The sequence below is a fragment of the Glandiceps talaboti genome, chromosome 13 (genome assembly GCF_964340395.1).
Source record: "Glandiceps talaboti chromosome 13, keGlaTala1.1, whole genome shotgun sequence".
Taxonomy (NCBI): domain Eukaryota; kingdom Metazoa; phylum Hemichordata; class Enteropneusta; family Spengelidae; genus Glandiceps; species Glandiceps talaboti.
The window spans coordinates 2,746,532-2,762,993 of NC_135561.1; the positions used below are offsets into that span (position 1 = coordinate 2,746,532).

At 34.4% G+C, this 16,462-nt stretch overlaps 1 protein-coding gene across 1 annotated transcript in view; it reads left to right on the forward strand.

Moving 5' to 3' along the window:
• The first annotated feature begins 3,755 nt into the window (after nucleotides 1-3,755).
• The window catches only part of LOC144444896 (glycine receptor subunit alphaZ1-like), a 40,942-nt gene continuing 28,235 nt past the window's right edge, over nucleotides 3,756-16,462 (forward strand). The window contains exon 1 of the mRNA XM_078134447.1: nucleotides 3,756-3,997. Coding sequence (XP_077990573.1) covers nucleotides 3,942-3,997 — 56 coding nt within the window. The 5' untranslated portion in view covers nucleotides 3,756-3,941. The remainder of the gene's footprint in view (nucleotides 3,998-16,462) is intronic.

The window sequence follows — 16,462 nt, forward strand, 5'->3', positions numbered from 1 at the left end:
GAAAAAGACAATATAAAACTGTTCTTCCAATCTGTAAAGGGTTTAGATCTGATAGGATGATATAAACAACAGAGACCATTTGGAAAACAATGGAAAACGTGAACTAGACACTCAGATATGAAGACATAATATAATATAATATAATAAAATAATAAATCTACCTACCCCCACTTATTCTACAATTGAATGTATCCGGAACCACACAATTTTCTTATTAGGCCTTAGTACGCTGAATTTTAGAATACATACATGCATACATACATACATACATACATACATACATACATACATACATACATACATACATACATACATACATACATACATACATACGTACGTACGTACGTACGTACGTACGTACGTACGTACACATACATACATACATACATACATACATACATACATACATACATACATACATACATACATACATACATACATACATACATACATACATACGTACGTACGTACACATACATACATACATACATACATACATACATACATACATACATACATACATACATACATACATACATACATACATACATACATACATACATACATACACACACCTACATACATACACACACATACATACATACATACATACATACATACATACATACACACATACACACACATACATACATACACACATACATACATACATACATACATACATACATACATACATACATACATACATACATACATACATACACACATACATGCACACATACATACATACATACATACATACATACATACATACATACATACATACATACATACATACATACATACATATGTGTACGTACGTACGTATACACGTGTGTATGTGTAAGCGTTGTTATGTATGTATGTATGTATGTATGTATGTATGTATGTATGTATGTATGTATGTATGTATGTATGTATGTATGTATGTCCGTCCGTCCGTCCGTCCGACCGTCATTCGTCTGTGTATATATGTCTTATCTGTCTGTGTCTCTCACTGACTCATTGCTTAGCTAGTAAGGTAATCCCGATACCCAACATATTGATATACTAAAAGCTATAAGACACGATATGCGCACTTTCATTCATTCAACTAGCAACATCCTGTCCCGGGCTACGAGTCTTCCCAACATCCCCATCCGATAAATGGACAAAATAAATTAGTTTTGTACACTGTATTAACAACATGAAAGATAGCTACCCCGCTGAACATCGCGTGATATACTTGCAATAAGCCGTGCCAATTACACACAAATTCATGCTGAGAAAATCTTCAAGCTGGACCGGGTAAACGGCACATCCAATGGTCATGGCTAGGAAACACGTTTGTATACATACAGACGTTAGAAATGTCGTAAAGACGTTGTAATAGACATAAACTACAAGGAACAGGGTAATGAAAGGAACATAGAAAGAAAGAGTAAGAGACAGACAGACAGACAGACAGACAGACAGACAGACAGACAGACAGACAGACAGACAGACAGACAGACAAACAGACAAACAGACAGACAGACAAAAGGTCTTTAAGAGAGATAGGCATACATACTTTTAAAGACACACACAAATGTTGCCCAAACACAAAACTTACTGCAATTTCGGTCACTGCAAACGATACATTGTGTTATTATAAATTACTATAGCAGCACTGTTACTAAGCAGAGCAAGCAGTTCAAGTAATGAGCAATACATTCACAAACATAAGTAACTTAATTCGCAAGCTGCAACAATTACTTCGCAAACGTAAATAACCGAATTACATCGCCTCCCAAACAATTACATGTACTTGTATTTTTACAACTCCACCCGTGTACTGTGTGTGTATGTATGTGTGTGTGTGTGTCTGTCTGTCTGTCTGTCTGTCTGTCTATTTGTCTCTCTCTTTCTTTCTCTTCACTTATTTTAAATTCATAACAAGATTTAACGTGATTTAACTAATGATTCCCATTATAGTGCACTTTGTTATCGTTGTGTCCTTCAATTGCAACTGCATATACATTATTTATTGCAGAAACACTTTTTTTCTCTGACAACAGCTGTATAATTTCATTGTGCGAAAGCTAAAAGTCAGCTATTTATGCGGGAAACTGAACACAACACCCGTGTCAATGACGTCAGACCTGATTACGTAATAAATCAATTTGTTTAGTATCCCGGGTTTTGTACAACTATAAGCTCGTTAGGTAGCTTATTGTTCATATGGCATATAAACCGTACATTTCATTCATTCATTCATTCATTCATTCATTCATTCATTCATTCATCCATTCAAAAATACACTGTCATCATACATTACAAGGCTCTGTCATTATTCCGCTATATATAATATATGTGATGATAATTGAATACAGGTGTATTTACAGAGTCAGAATGCTTTTAGTTGTTTTGTAATGAACACGTGCTGGTTAGTGAAATATATTTTCTAAATGTACACTAACCATAGAAACTTGTATTTTCTTAATGATAATAGTTATTTATGTCGCTTCTTTGATTTTGCACATTTTTCCACTTTCCTTATCACTTAAATCAATTTCATTGACACTTCTTATTAAACCTACTAGTAGATAATAACATTATGTTAAAATTATGGATATGAATATTATATTAAAATGTTACAAGGATAGGATTGTGTTTTGTTATAGAACGAACTGAGATAGAAAAAAAAGTAAAGCCTTAGGCATTTCATATGTTGACATGCTGAGAAATGAGTTTGGTTTATCTTGTAACAATTACTACATTTGTATTTGTATGTTATTGTCTATATTGGTTTTTGCAATGGATCCTCTTTTTGTACCTAGTGCATTTGTTGAATTTAGCAACAATATGTTCTGGTTGATTATTACATTCCAAGACGACGCTGTCTTTGTGGTGGTATCACGTTACAATAATGTGACAAATATATACTTTGTTTCGATTACTGCGTAATGAATTTGGGTCTATTTCAAATTAGTTAGCAACGTCACTTCCGCATTTTAATTTCAAGGGCAAAGTCCTTTATGGAATGATCTCTTCAACCCCGATTGTTGGTGTTTCCACATAATCATACATCCGTGTTGGTACGAACACAACCTATCATGTGAGATGTTGAAAAGGGTAACTTGACAGTAATAAACATATCTTGGCTAGCCGCTTAGACTGCATGCCTTGTTGCATCCAGCTAGTATATAGAAAAAAAAGTGTTGCCAAGGGAAGACAGTTCAACATTGTGAGATAGTTGCTGTTTGCTTTAAATATGGCAAATATTTATGATAAAGGACTAGTGTTACTTTCAATTAATTGGTCATCATGTGTCTGATGTGTAGTACATGGTGTACAGAAATAACTGTCATGCAACGATCAAGTGGTTGCACCGTTCGTTGAGGTTGTCTTATTAACTATTTCACATGCACAGTTCATTGAGTTTGAATAATCCACTTCTATCTGAGTCATCAAGCAATTCGCATATCTCGATTCACTATATACTCCAATACAACCAATCCCACACACTTTGAATGTCAAATGCAAATCAACAGTTAGATTCTCAAACACACGCCATTTTTCCCGTACACAAGCTGTTGGTATATACGACATAATTAGATGTATCGCCATCTACATCAGCTGTGCACCAAAGAATACATGTGCGCCGTCCACCAGAACAAAAAAGAGGACTCAATACAACGGGATTGATGACGACAGCGTCACGTGACTGTTGCCCCGCATTAGCGATAAAACCGGTTGATGATTCTGTAATCGCTTCATTTGTTCGGTGACAGTGTTACAGTTACACCTCCAGTGGAGTAATTAACCAAACAGCAATCGGTGTTCTGTGCAGTGCAATAAACCGTGCTGACAGCAAAGACCTTAAGCAACGATATACACCCCTTTTATCATCACGGAGGAATCGTGTCTACGAATGCTGACAGGAGATCATACCCAACAGACACAGTTATAATTTTACGGAAATGGAAACGGCAATTTTTATAGTGTTTGCTCTGTTACCAATAGTTTTCATTTACGGGTAAGTAGATTGCATGCTATAATCCATATGTGTAACGTTGATGTTTTCGAGCAGTTACTCGCCACCATTCTTTACCAACTTCCAGTGATGATCCGACACATTTTTACTGTTTGGGCGTAGAGTAATCATTGTGGTGGTTGGGATGATGATATATGTGTGGGGGTGGGGGTGGGGGTGGGGGTGTTTTTATAGGAGTGACGTGACATTGATATCACACCAATTTGGACCATGTATAGGCTGTTAACGTCGTATTGTAATTGAATGTTATAATGGATATTTTAAAACCGTCAATATTTTGCTTTTGTAAACACTTCCTATGTGTTTCACAAACCTAAGTAAATATACATATATTTGCATTTCGGATTGAATATTTTTGCCTTTGAATTTTATTTTATTTTTCAATTCACACTACGTGAATTTATGAACATTACTAGAGAGTTCAGTAACGGTGTTTTGACAAAGCTGTTTGAATTTCGAATCAGGGGTTGGGCTCCTCTTCTCGTTCATGTTTCTTTATTGTAGTGAAAAGGTTGTTAATTCTTTGACTCTTTACACCACATGTAGTGGGGTTCTTTTTTAAAGTTATGCAATGAAGATTTAGCGCATGTTAGAAGTCCGGTAAAATAACGAAATTTACATTTGATCTGCGAGTTTTTCAAGCTGATGCTTCCTGTCATCAATAAACTGTCACTCTACGTGCAACCCCTTTATCTAGATCAAATGAACGATTTTCATTATACCAGTTTTGCACCGACAAATACTAGTACCAGGAGTTTTCGTCGTGTAGGCGATATTTTCAACATAGACATCGCTTTCTAAGCAATGACTCAATATATTTTCCTCTCTGAGTCAAAAGTAAAACGGAGAAGACAAATTTCAATCACGTTGTCAGGGCAATATCATAAAGAATGTCATTCGACATCGTTCAACAAATCGCACGAATTATCGATGTCAGGACAGCCATTCGTGTTGCCATAATCAATCTGTGTATACAATATCATAGAGACTTTCCACTCATTACTGTCACGGGAAATATGAGGCTAGCAAAATAACACTATTTTCATACAACCCATTCATTTCAAAATGTTAACTCATATAATCAAATTAGCGACAGTAGGGACATAAATGTGCAGTTGAACCTTCCGTGCAAATAGTTTATTTACAGACCTTTCTGTAAATACGCTTTCTGAAAATGGACAAAATGTGTTGAATTATGAAACGCATAGTCAAATTGTTAGAACGTGCCGCTGACCTTTTAAGACAATATTGTGAAATGTTGAATGCATATGTGTGGTATTTCGTCAATGGACGCCTAAATAATGGACTCCATTCATACCATGTTGAAACAGAATGGTTGTTTTTATCTGGTTTAAATCACCTGTGTACCCCATCCCACCCCGCCGGGAAGCACATGGTGTGTCCTCAACTTTCCCTAGTGTTATGATATAGCCGTGAAACACGAAACATTCCATTAAAAACAAAACCTAAAAATTACTAATGTGTTTGCTCTAGTTTTACCGCCGACAAGAGAGAAGCGTGGAAAAAATAACCTACCTCACACAGCAACATTTGAAATTGTCACCTGCAAATCTATCACCCTATCAACTGTAAATAATTATGGGTCTATATACGTGTATGTCTGTACAGATGGATAAAAAAAGAGATGCAAGTTGAATTCTCACTTACTAAAATTTGTTACCAATGGCCCTTACTTTTTAAATTGTTTATAACGTTCTTGGTCTATGTAACAGTTACGTAACCATGAGACGATTTAGGGGTTCTGCCCGAATGCACACCCATTGTGAATTTGAAATGTATCTGTACTCAAAGGAAACGATGCGAACTCCGATTGTTTATATTCAAGTAATTCTTCACCTAATACGGATAATCCTTTGTTTGTTTTCATGCAGAATGTCTAAGATTCTCGCTACTAACTTTATCTAGTAGAGACATACTTTAATGTGCAGCAAAGGAATATGACTGTATTCACACGTATTATTTTATTAGTTTACTAAATTACACAATTCCAGTAAAACAATATTGCTTATCAATTTTGTAATAAGTCAACGCTTTTAATTTCCAAATGACCTTGGAAAGACACCTAAATATAGTGTAACGAGTGGTTCTTAGAAATATGCTACAGAACCCTCAATTACAGAAAACAGAGTCTCTTACCCCCCCCCTCCCCTCTCTCCCCTCTCCCTCCCTCTCCCTAATCACTAAATAAACGGATGTTTATTTTCGTAAAGTGTGACTTTGTTTTATCGCTTCATCAAAACATGGTGTACTCGTCATAAAATATGTATCCACTAATTATTGCATACGTTGTAAAACTACACGAACCTTCAAATAAAGTGATGAAATGATATCAATATACGTTGGGAGCAATAAAGGTCGCGACCTTTACCCTTAACGGCTATTAGAGAAATCTATACCAGCTAAAAGGATGTATTGATTAAAATGTTAATTGTAAGGGATCGCATAAATATTGGTGTATGACATTCAGTATATTTAACCCAACTCCACTATGCTACACCATATACCATCCATCAACGTATATGGCTACACCAATGGTATAATTATAAGATCAAATGTATATAACAATATCCACGACTTTAAGAGAGAGAGGGGGGAGACAGACAGACAGACAGACAGGCAGACAGACAGACAGACAGACAGACAGACAGACATACATACATACAGACAGACAGACAGACAGACAGACAGACAGACAGACAGACAGCGAGAGAAAAAGAAAGACAGCCTGAATCAGAGGCAGACAGACAGACAGACAGACAGACAGACAGCCAGCCAAGACGACAGTAAGACGGCGTATGGATCTATAACAAATTTGCGTATGATTTAGAAAAGATTAATTTTTTACAAAATATGATATAAAAAAATCAGCAAAACCTTTATAAAAACCTTTAAAGGGAAAATGGGGTAACTTGACAAAAAGTAGAAATGGCAATAACTAGAATTGACAAAGCTGTCACTATTTCAGAAGAATGAATTTGTTTAAACCTTGAAATGTACACAGATAGATTGACTCTCACTTAACTTCAATACATCAAACCGACGTGCCATTCTAGCTATCGTTCAACTTCAAACTATTGACCCTGGCATTCGAGGTCATGAACATATTTATATGCTTAAATGCTAAACAACTATAGTAAGGTATTAACCAGTTTCCAAAGATGAATGATACAGTTGACCTTAATACTTTATTGAAATAAAAATACAGCTGTTATAGTTGAATAGTTAACACCAAAAAAACTGATATGTTATCACACGTATTGCAATATAAACCTGTCTTCATAATTTCATAATTATGTTTCTATGACAATATCAAGATAATGAAGATGTACATCAAGATATTAATTTTGATAAGATGTGTTATAAGGTTGATACAAATGAAATGCCAATGTCAGGAACCTCAGTGATTCAAATACGTATAATTGAACGAAATAAAATTAATGGTTCAAAATAGAGACTGGTTTACACTCAATTTACGTCTCTGGAATGAATAGATGTTAAAAGTAATAAGAAATCTATAATTATTTCTTTGAACCACTGATAACTTGAGTTTTGATGAACTCAATTCGCCCGTGTTTTGTACTTCAGAATGTATTGATTTATCAAAGCGTGATTTTGTACATTATCAATTTCATATCTCCCAATTTGAACGATGACCAGGAATCCCATGATGCAACACGTTGCTGTGCAGTGTTATACCTACGTCCAATAATAAGTGTAAAATTAATGTCAAATACGTATCTAGAATGCAAAGATATGCATTTATAGAACATCGACAGATTTAAAAAGTTTACACCGTGTGTCCTATGAAAATATAAACATCATTAAACCTTGTTTCCTATAGGAAAAGATAGGTATTATGCTGTTACAGGTAAATGATATATGCTTAGTGTTTCAGTCATATTTAGTAGTCAAGTTGAAATGTTGATCATCAGTTAGAAAATGAACAATTGCAGTCATTAAAATCATCAAGTCCATGTGTAATGTTTCCATTAGAAGCCTGTTTTTACTGCACTGTGAAATAACAGCAATGCTTATCAGTGTCCAATGTGATTGGGCAAAGGATCCTGTTGTGTTTATTGTGTCTCTATTATTGTAAGTCTAGAGTTGAAATATGTCTAACTCTGTGTCAAAAACGTAATATCCCTTGAGTGAAACACCAAGCCTGCACCATTTTAGCTATATCAGTTTACTGTGTATTTCAAAGTCATCTTACACTGCGGTAATCACTCTACGGTGTGAGCAGACGCACAGCTTACCCGTTCATTATACAGCGTACAAGTCAATATATTACAATGTTCAAACAATTCTTACCAGTCAATCAAATGTTCATTCGTAGAGAACTCCGAGTCTATGTTTGTGACATACATCATGCACGAGCCATGTTAAAAAATATGAAATATATACTCTGGTCGTTCGACGTCACGACAACGCGTGTCTACGTCATTGGTTCTGCTGTGTTTGAAGTATGAGTCAAAACGCAATTTTTTACTGGCGATGGCATAATTGTATTATTCCCCAATATGTTTCAGACTTCATTCAGCCTAGCAACTCGTAGTGACAAGGACCCCTTAGGCCACTCGTAGTTTCATTGGCTGAACGAAGAAAAATATTGGGGAATAATATATAAATACGTCGATGTTACATGGGATTGTCTTTATTTTATTTTAAAGAACACCAGTAAGTCCTTTATTTTGATATACATTGTCAGTTTTTAGAATCCTTTTGTTACTTTTTTAAAACTGTTGTCAGGGGCATAGAAACGTATTGTGAATTTGCGCGGAAAAATGAATAAATTATTATTATTATTATTAGAAGAGACCAACATGAATACATGAAAGCAAAGAAGCAACCCAGTGAGTTGATTTCCATCTATAAGTTACGCCTGTTAAATCTCAAAACATGACGTGATTAAAATAATTCTTTACAAGTTTATTAAGATTTCCCTGGAGCGTGCATTATTCAAATTGAGAGAGTAAGGCCCGAGTTGTAATTATACAATTAATAATAGGATATATCACATAACTGATACGAAGTGATATGGAAATATTGGCCATAAACTTGGAGGTACATATCTCGACATTGTATATGATGATATAACGACAAAGTTGATAATAATTAACTCTATCGTAATACGGACATTACACCCACGCTCATGAATATAAAAAAAATATAATTAAATCATAGAAGTTGTGTTGAGTGATCAAATGCAATATTTCAGTCCATTGTCAAACATTTTTTTAAAATTCTAAACACGAAGGGGATATTTGCCTTGCATTAAATGTCGACAGTTGAGGAATATCTATTGATAGATGAGCGTATTGTTTAATGGAAATGCAGAAAACATTCTCAAATAAAATCGATTTACCATCGTTGAATAGTCAGTCTTCCTTAATGTTACGTTTATCTAGATATGCGAGTTCATATTTCTTTGAAATACAGTAAAATATATCTTCATATTTGTCTCTGTCACTCTGTCCATCCGTCCGCCCGCACGCACGCACGCAAACACTCACTCACTCACTCACTCACTCACTCACTCACGCGCGAGCACGCACGTTCCTACGTACGTATGTGAGCATAGACAATGTATGTATGTATGTATGTATGTATGTATGTATGTATGTATGTATGTATGTATGTATGTATGTATGTATGCATGTATTTTTTAGATGTATGGCAGCATGTTCTCTAAGATGACCCATTCATGCATTCGTGTAATTTTAAATAACTGATTAAATGGATCCAATTAAATAATATTTTATTATTTATGTATGCAAATTCAGAAAAAGTTATTCATATTGAAGGGGTATATTTAATTTGATATAATTCTGATATTTGCCCGGTCTTTTAAAGAAAACCACTTCGCATGTTAATTGGCGTTCAACCTCAAAGCGAAAATTGTGCTAATATATTCATTGACTATTTACTCTCACGCGATGTTCTTTGTTGTTTAATTAAAATCCATCAAACGAATCAAAAATTTAACAAAGACGCTGTAGGAACACAGTGGTATGAAAATTAACTGGAATTGAAATGTTTCACGTATTTATACAATTAAATGCAGACAAGGAACTTGCTTTCCCATGAAGTAAAGATAATTTTCATCTCCTTACACGTACGCTATTTTCCCCTTTTATATCTAGTCTGATGTCATTATTACCATTGCCATCATTGTTCTGTCTGTCTGTCTGTCTGTCTGTCTGTCGCTGTCTGTCTGTCTGTCTGTCTGTCTGTCTTTGTGTGTATGGGGAGGGCGTGCGTACGTGCATGAATGTGTGTATGTATGTATGTATGTATGTATGTATGTATGTATGTGTATGTATGTGTATGTATGTATGTATGTATGTATGTATGTATGTATGTATGCATGCATGCATGCATGCATGAATGCATGCATGCATGCATGTATGTATGTATGTATGTATGTATGTATGTATGTATGTATGTATGTATGTATGTCTTTCTCTCTGTCTGTATCTGTTTGTACTTCTTTCTGTCCATCATTGTCCCTTGTCAGTGTCCCTCTGATTTTAGCATATACACAATGTTCAATTCACATATCGTACATAATTGTTTTCGCCAGTTGTATTTATTTAAATATATCTAAATCATTAAGACCTAGACAGTAGGCATTGTCGCAGGTAAGAATCAGACGGCATTTTGTTTGAACATACAACCCTAACCTTTACACAGAATACATTTAAACTTTGCTCGATTAGTTTTACTTGATTTATACAGTCAATAAGAAAGGAAGTCGTTTGAGTTTACCCCAAAATATATTGAGTCTCAAAAGATTCATCATACGTAAATCATTCATGTGTCTTTGACGCGCGCTTTCCCACGTCGGCATATTTAGAATATATTTTGATTTCAATGAATATTGGATATGACGTATACAAGAGCAATCACCAAATCCATATTTCACTGTTTTCTTTACTGCTTTTAGTTGTTCAAATAGCTGTAACGTCGGTATTTCATCACAGAGTTGTTACTTACGTATGAAATTAGTGTCTGTGAGTAATCTGATAATCTAGATAGGAAATGGTATGCATACAGTGAGTTTCTTTGCTTTAATTAGCTCTAGTGTAAGTGTCGAAAGACTTTAAGTGTGAATGCAAACACATCAAAAAACTGTTGTGTGATTTTATTTTTTAAATATCGATCCTACGAATTGATAAAAGAAATGGGAATATTGATTAAGATGACAAATCTAATTGAAAATGACACTTTCTCAGCCTATCACGGCACTGTGATTCCAAGAGACCTTATTACGAGACAAATGTACACAAAGTATACCCACAGCTTTCCTATTAAGAAACTCGCTAGTCAATTTTAAGCAGCCATTTCACATCAGGTACAGTCTGATTCAATCATTTATCTAAATGTCACCTAAAACACCTGTTCAAACAGTATTTTAATATTTTCCTACCCAAGGAAATCAATGTTGCGCCTGTGGATAATAGCTAAGTACAAAGACGTCTTATATTCCGTTCAATCGAGAATACAATTATGCAAAATATTCATTGATAAACGCTGTCGTAAAACAAAGTAATTTTCAAAACTAAAATTGCAAGTGATATTACATATACTGACGATTTAGACGTTTCTGAGCAGATAAGGTAACTTATTATTAGAGGTCTATGAAGATTAAGCGAAGCATGACAAATAGGTCTATCCGTCTACACGGGGTTTTATGCACACCGAATAGAAGAACGAACCAATTTGTGTTTCAGGAAATGTAGTGACAAAGGGCATAAGCTTTACTAGACGATCGCTTTTACGCAGGTAACAATCCCGTCATTAGCTTACTTGCTTGATTATTGGGTTCTATGAGAAACCAACTCGTACTAACAAGGTCAAAATAGAAACACTTCTTTAGACTGTCTATTCAGTATGCAAGAATAAACGTTTGTGTATGTCTGGTTGTCTTCGTTATGCTGGCATTCAATGGCATGCAAACTACAATACTCCGCTGTATTGACATCAACAGACTGTATTGATTAAAGCCGTCGATAGATTTAACTCACTGTTACTTATGTTGGATTGAGAAAGTTCATTGAACTAACGTCTATCAAAATCACGTGTTGAATGTTACGGGAAAACTGGAAAAAAAATAACAGCAAGGCACAGTTTAGTCACGTTTTGTTTACATAAAAAACTACCGCAATAAAGATGGTACTTTTAATCTTATTCTTCGCTTTCTTTTAGTGTAAATTTAATTCATGAAACAGCGTTGCTCCCATCATCAAGACATCAATGCATGAGTTCATGAGAGTCAGCCTTAAGACTGACTTCCATCTTACATCTTTGCTGTTGAATTTGCAACCGGCTGTAGTACGTGTATATCAACATAGGTGTCTAGGTAACGGTGTTCGGAATCAGTAATTATGCATTTTGTCTGTTGTCACTGTGTACAAATAAATATCCGTGTCTTTGTCTACACTAGCAAATCTGGAGGTTACCAAAATATGTAGATAGACAGACAGACAGACAGACAGACTGACTGACAACCTGACTGGTATTCTGGTTCATTGGCTGGCTGGTTGGCGGGTGGGCCAATCGATTGATCGTTTTATTTGTTTGGTTCGTTCGTTCGTTAACTGACTGACTGAAGTGACTGATTGACTGACTGGCTGGCTGGCTGGCTGGCTGGCTGACTAACTAACAGACTAATTGACTTTCTGATTGACAGAGTTTAAAATGTATCAACATATTGAATAATTTATTTATTTTAACTAATTTATTTATTTATTTATATGGATTTATTTGTGAATTAATACATGTACTCATGTATTTATTCAGTTCTGTCTCATTAGCCGTCTGATGTAATATTACTAAAAATGAACATTAGATCGTGTTAATTACGACATTTGATTTTGTTAATGCAGAATTAAAGCAACGTTTATATATCTAGGTTGGAGCAATATTTAGCAATGTGTTTATGAATGCCCGTTACAAATTAAATAGGAAACAATGATAAACATATGTTTTACATGCCATGTTGACAGCGACAAATATATTCTTATTCAAGCGAGTTCCGTTGTCATTAAATTGACTGCATTAAATGTATCTCACCGTTAACTATAAATTGTTATTATTTAAAAAGATGAATTATATTAACATCAACAATACCATATTGTTGCAATTCCATCCGGGCTATTGTTACAATTGTCATGTCAGCCCAGATGGCGAGTTTACTATCCTTTTATCACATCTATTAAAACGATGTTTCTTCTCTTAAATCTAATAGACCAATAACGAGCAGTATACAAACGGACTTCTGGCATAGCAAGCCTGTTTCGACCTTAAGCGATGAATTATGCGCACTGTGATACAATCACAACACATTTGTTTTCAAAATAGTTCCTGCATGTTGATGTATGCTATAAGGTGACACCACAGGTCGCGCACATTTGAAATTGATAGCATTGCAAAACAAAATCCAATCATTGTTCATAAAGGGATATTTCGTCTTCCACTTCTACCTTGAGAAGAATAGAGGACATCCATTCTGCTTGTTTGGTAGTTGAAAACAAAAAACATAGACTTTAATAATTTGAAGTTCTGTAGACTCCCAAGACCTTGCAAAAAAATGCGTTCCAACCGAATTTTCCGAAAAATGCAGGCATGCTTAAATAATGCTGGCCTGAATGGTTTGATGTTACTTGGCAGGAAAAATAATGTCCTTTTGAAACCCACACCTGTCAATAAACTCTGGGAAATAAGAAACCACTTTATAGCTACAGTATTTAAAGGAAATATAATTTGATTGAGGAAATATTAATTGATGGTGAGACGAACTTCTTAGAATAACAAGTGATCAATACGATATTGATGTTTTAATGGAATATAACAATTTAATATTTTAATCAACTATAGACCTAGACATTATATATTTGTAGTTATTCTCTTTTAGGTAGTAAAATTACAACGTGATTCAAAGTGACCATGACATTACTACTTTGATATAGTTTGATGTATTTAGGTCAGTGTCTATATGAAACATACAGTGTGTAATTTGTGTGTCCTGCAAAACAATTACCCGCTTTCGCTAAAACACTTACTATTTTTTTTTCTGTGATTCAATATTCGGCCACACACATCACTCTACTACTAATCATTGAATGGATTGAATACATTAGACTAGCATGTTATTTTCTCAAGCATTCACCCTTAACATTAACATATAGTCTTTTAATGTCTTCGTTGATGACAATAATAACCAATTTAAGTTGTTTATGTTGATGGATTCTTTTATATCAAAGGGTCAGTGTCTCGGTTAATATTCCGTCTTATTGCTGATATAATAACACCGGTGTTTCCCAAGCTTATGACAAGGTTGATGAAAACGTCAACTGACAATTTTAATGTACAAATCATCATTACATGTACTGCCCTTTGCTACCTTACCACGATGATTGAATTATCAAATTCTCTCAACAGTCACAATACAAGGTTTGCCAATAATAATCACGTACACGTACATACCTATAAGGTTAAGACTGAATATGAGCATTCTCTTTTGAAGGTGCATTATTATGGAATGCTGTATTTCCAATTAATAAACATTTCTTCGCCTAAATGGTTCCGAGATTTACCAAACAGTGCAAATGTATTGACTAGTATTACTTCCTGTATATGGTTTGCTTTAAAGTATACAAAGAAATTGAAGTTCTTTGGCATTTCGTCCTTTCTTACATATACATAGATAATTTCAAACAGCATAAAGAGCAACAGACGACATGTTGCACTCATTTTGATATGGGGTATTAGCATACCACACATTCAAGCTTACTGTTCACTCACTTGGTATTGAGGTGAATACACTTTACAGGGAGCTCGTTTTTGCGTCATAGGTAGAAATTATACATTAGGTACAGATTAGAGGCACAAATGTGCTGTGAGTGGTTCCTCTGTTATTGTTAGTGTAGGGCATGAAATGCGTCTATGTTTCTATGAAAAACACCGTTTCCATTCATTGCTTAAAACGACAAGGCAACTTCAATTTTCATGTAACTAATCACTGAGGTGCACGTGATGTAGTGTCAACAGCGGTCGTTTGACTCGTTCAGAGTGCAAACTAATACACTGCAGGTTAGTATAGAGGAATCATTCACAGTCATTAAACACACCGTAAGGAAAATGTTAAACACACAAAAAGAAAAATCTGAAAATGTCTTTTTGACATGGGCGAATAGTTTTTATAATATAATAGTTAATTACCTCCCCAGGATCATCTATAGAAATATCTGTCGAATATAAGAAGAAAAATAACATTGCAATAATCCTTCTTTTGCTGAAATGATGGCAATGTCAGCAGTCAGTTGAACAAAGGAATCAGTGATACGAAAAGTTCTGCTTATAACAGGATAAATTCATCGGGCAATAATTGATGTAATATTTTTTTTAAATACAAGAATGTGCCATAAGTCTGCTGGATAGAATGATTACTATTTTCTTAATTTAACGAAATGAAACTAATTGGCCTTCATTTCTCTTTCAAACATAAAAGACGCCTTTCTTCAAAAATGCAATAACAGCATGAATGAAAAGATAATTATCGCAATATTATATTAAAGTCGTCACGTAATCATTTGAATTAATCTATATGACAAAATAAATTGTTTTTTTTCCTCCCGTTTTTGCACATGTCAAGGTAATGATAATACAGAGTAATAACGATATGTCTTTTAAATTGACGAATATATGATTCACTGTTTTCATGACGTATTTGTTTTAATTATTTATCAAAATGAGTCTCGGTTCAGACTATTGATACATGCCTCCTGTGTTCATGCACATATTCATTTTACTGATGACAAATACATTAGAAAACAACACTGACATTTAACAATACGTCGTATTTGTTGTTTTACACCGGAGATAATTTGATAAGCCTGATTTATTAGCCCCCAACGGCAAAGTCGAGGGGCTACTACATTGGGTCTCGTGCGCTGTACAACCGACATTTGTAATAATTGCCGAAATTTGTAATAACGCCGATATTTGTAATAAAAATCACGTTTTCATGTAATAAAACCGACATTTGTAATAATTGCCGAAATTTGTTTTAATTTCTATGAACGACAAATGTAAAAAAAAAATTGCCGATATTTGTAATAAATTTCAGAAAAAAAATGTAATAAATTCGCCGAAATTTGTAATAAAAAATTACCTTAAGGAGGGTCCTTCCTTCCACACAAAAAAATGGGTTATCTAAATAAAGAAATACAAGATTGGAAAAACATCATGTCAAACGAAAGTAGATTTAACAAGCATTAATTGAATTGATTAATATAATAATTAATTGAACAATTAACCAAGTTATTATTATTTCAATCAATCCGCATATATCCCTTTCTCTAAAATAATGAAATCTTATCTCCATTTCAATTAAATCATTATTTTGTATATTTCAATTTTGAA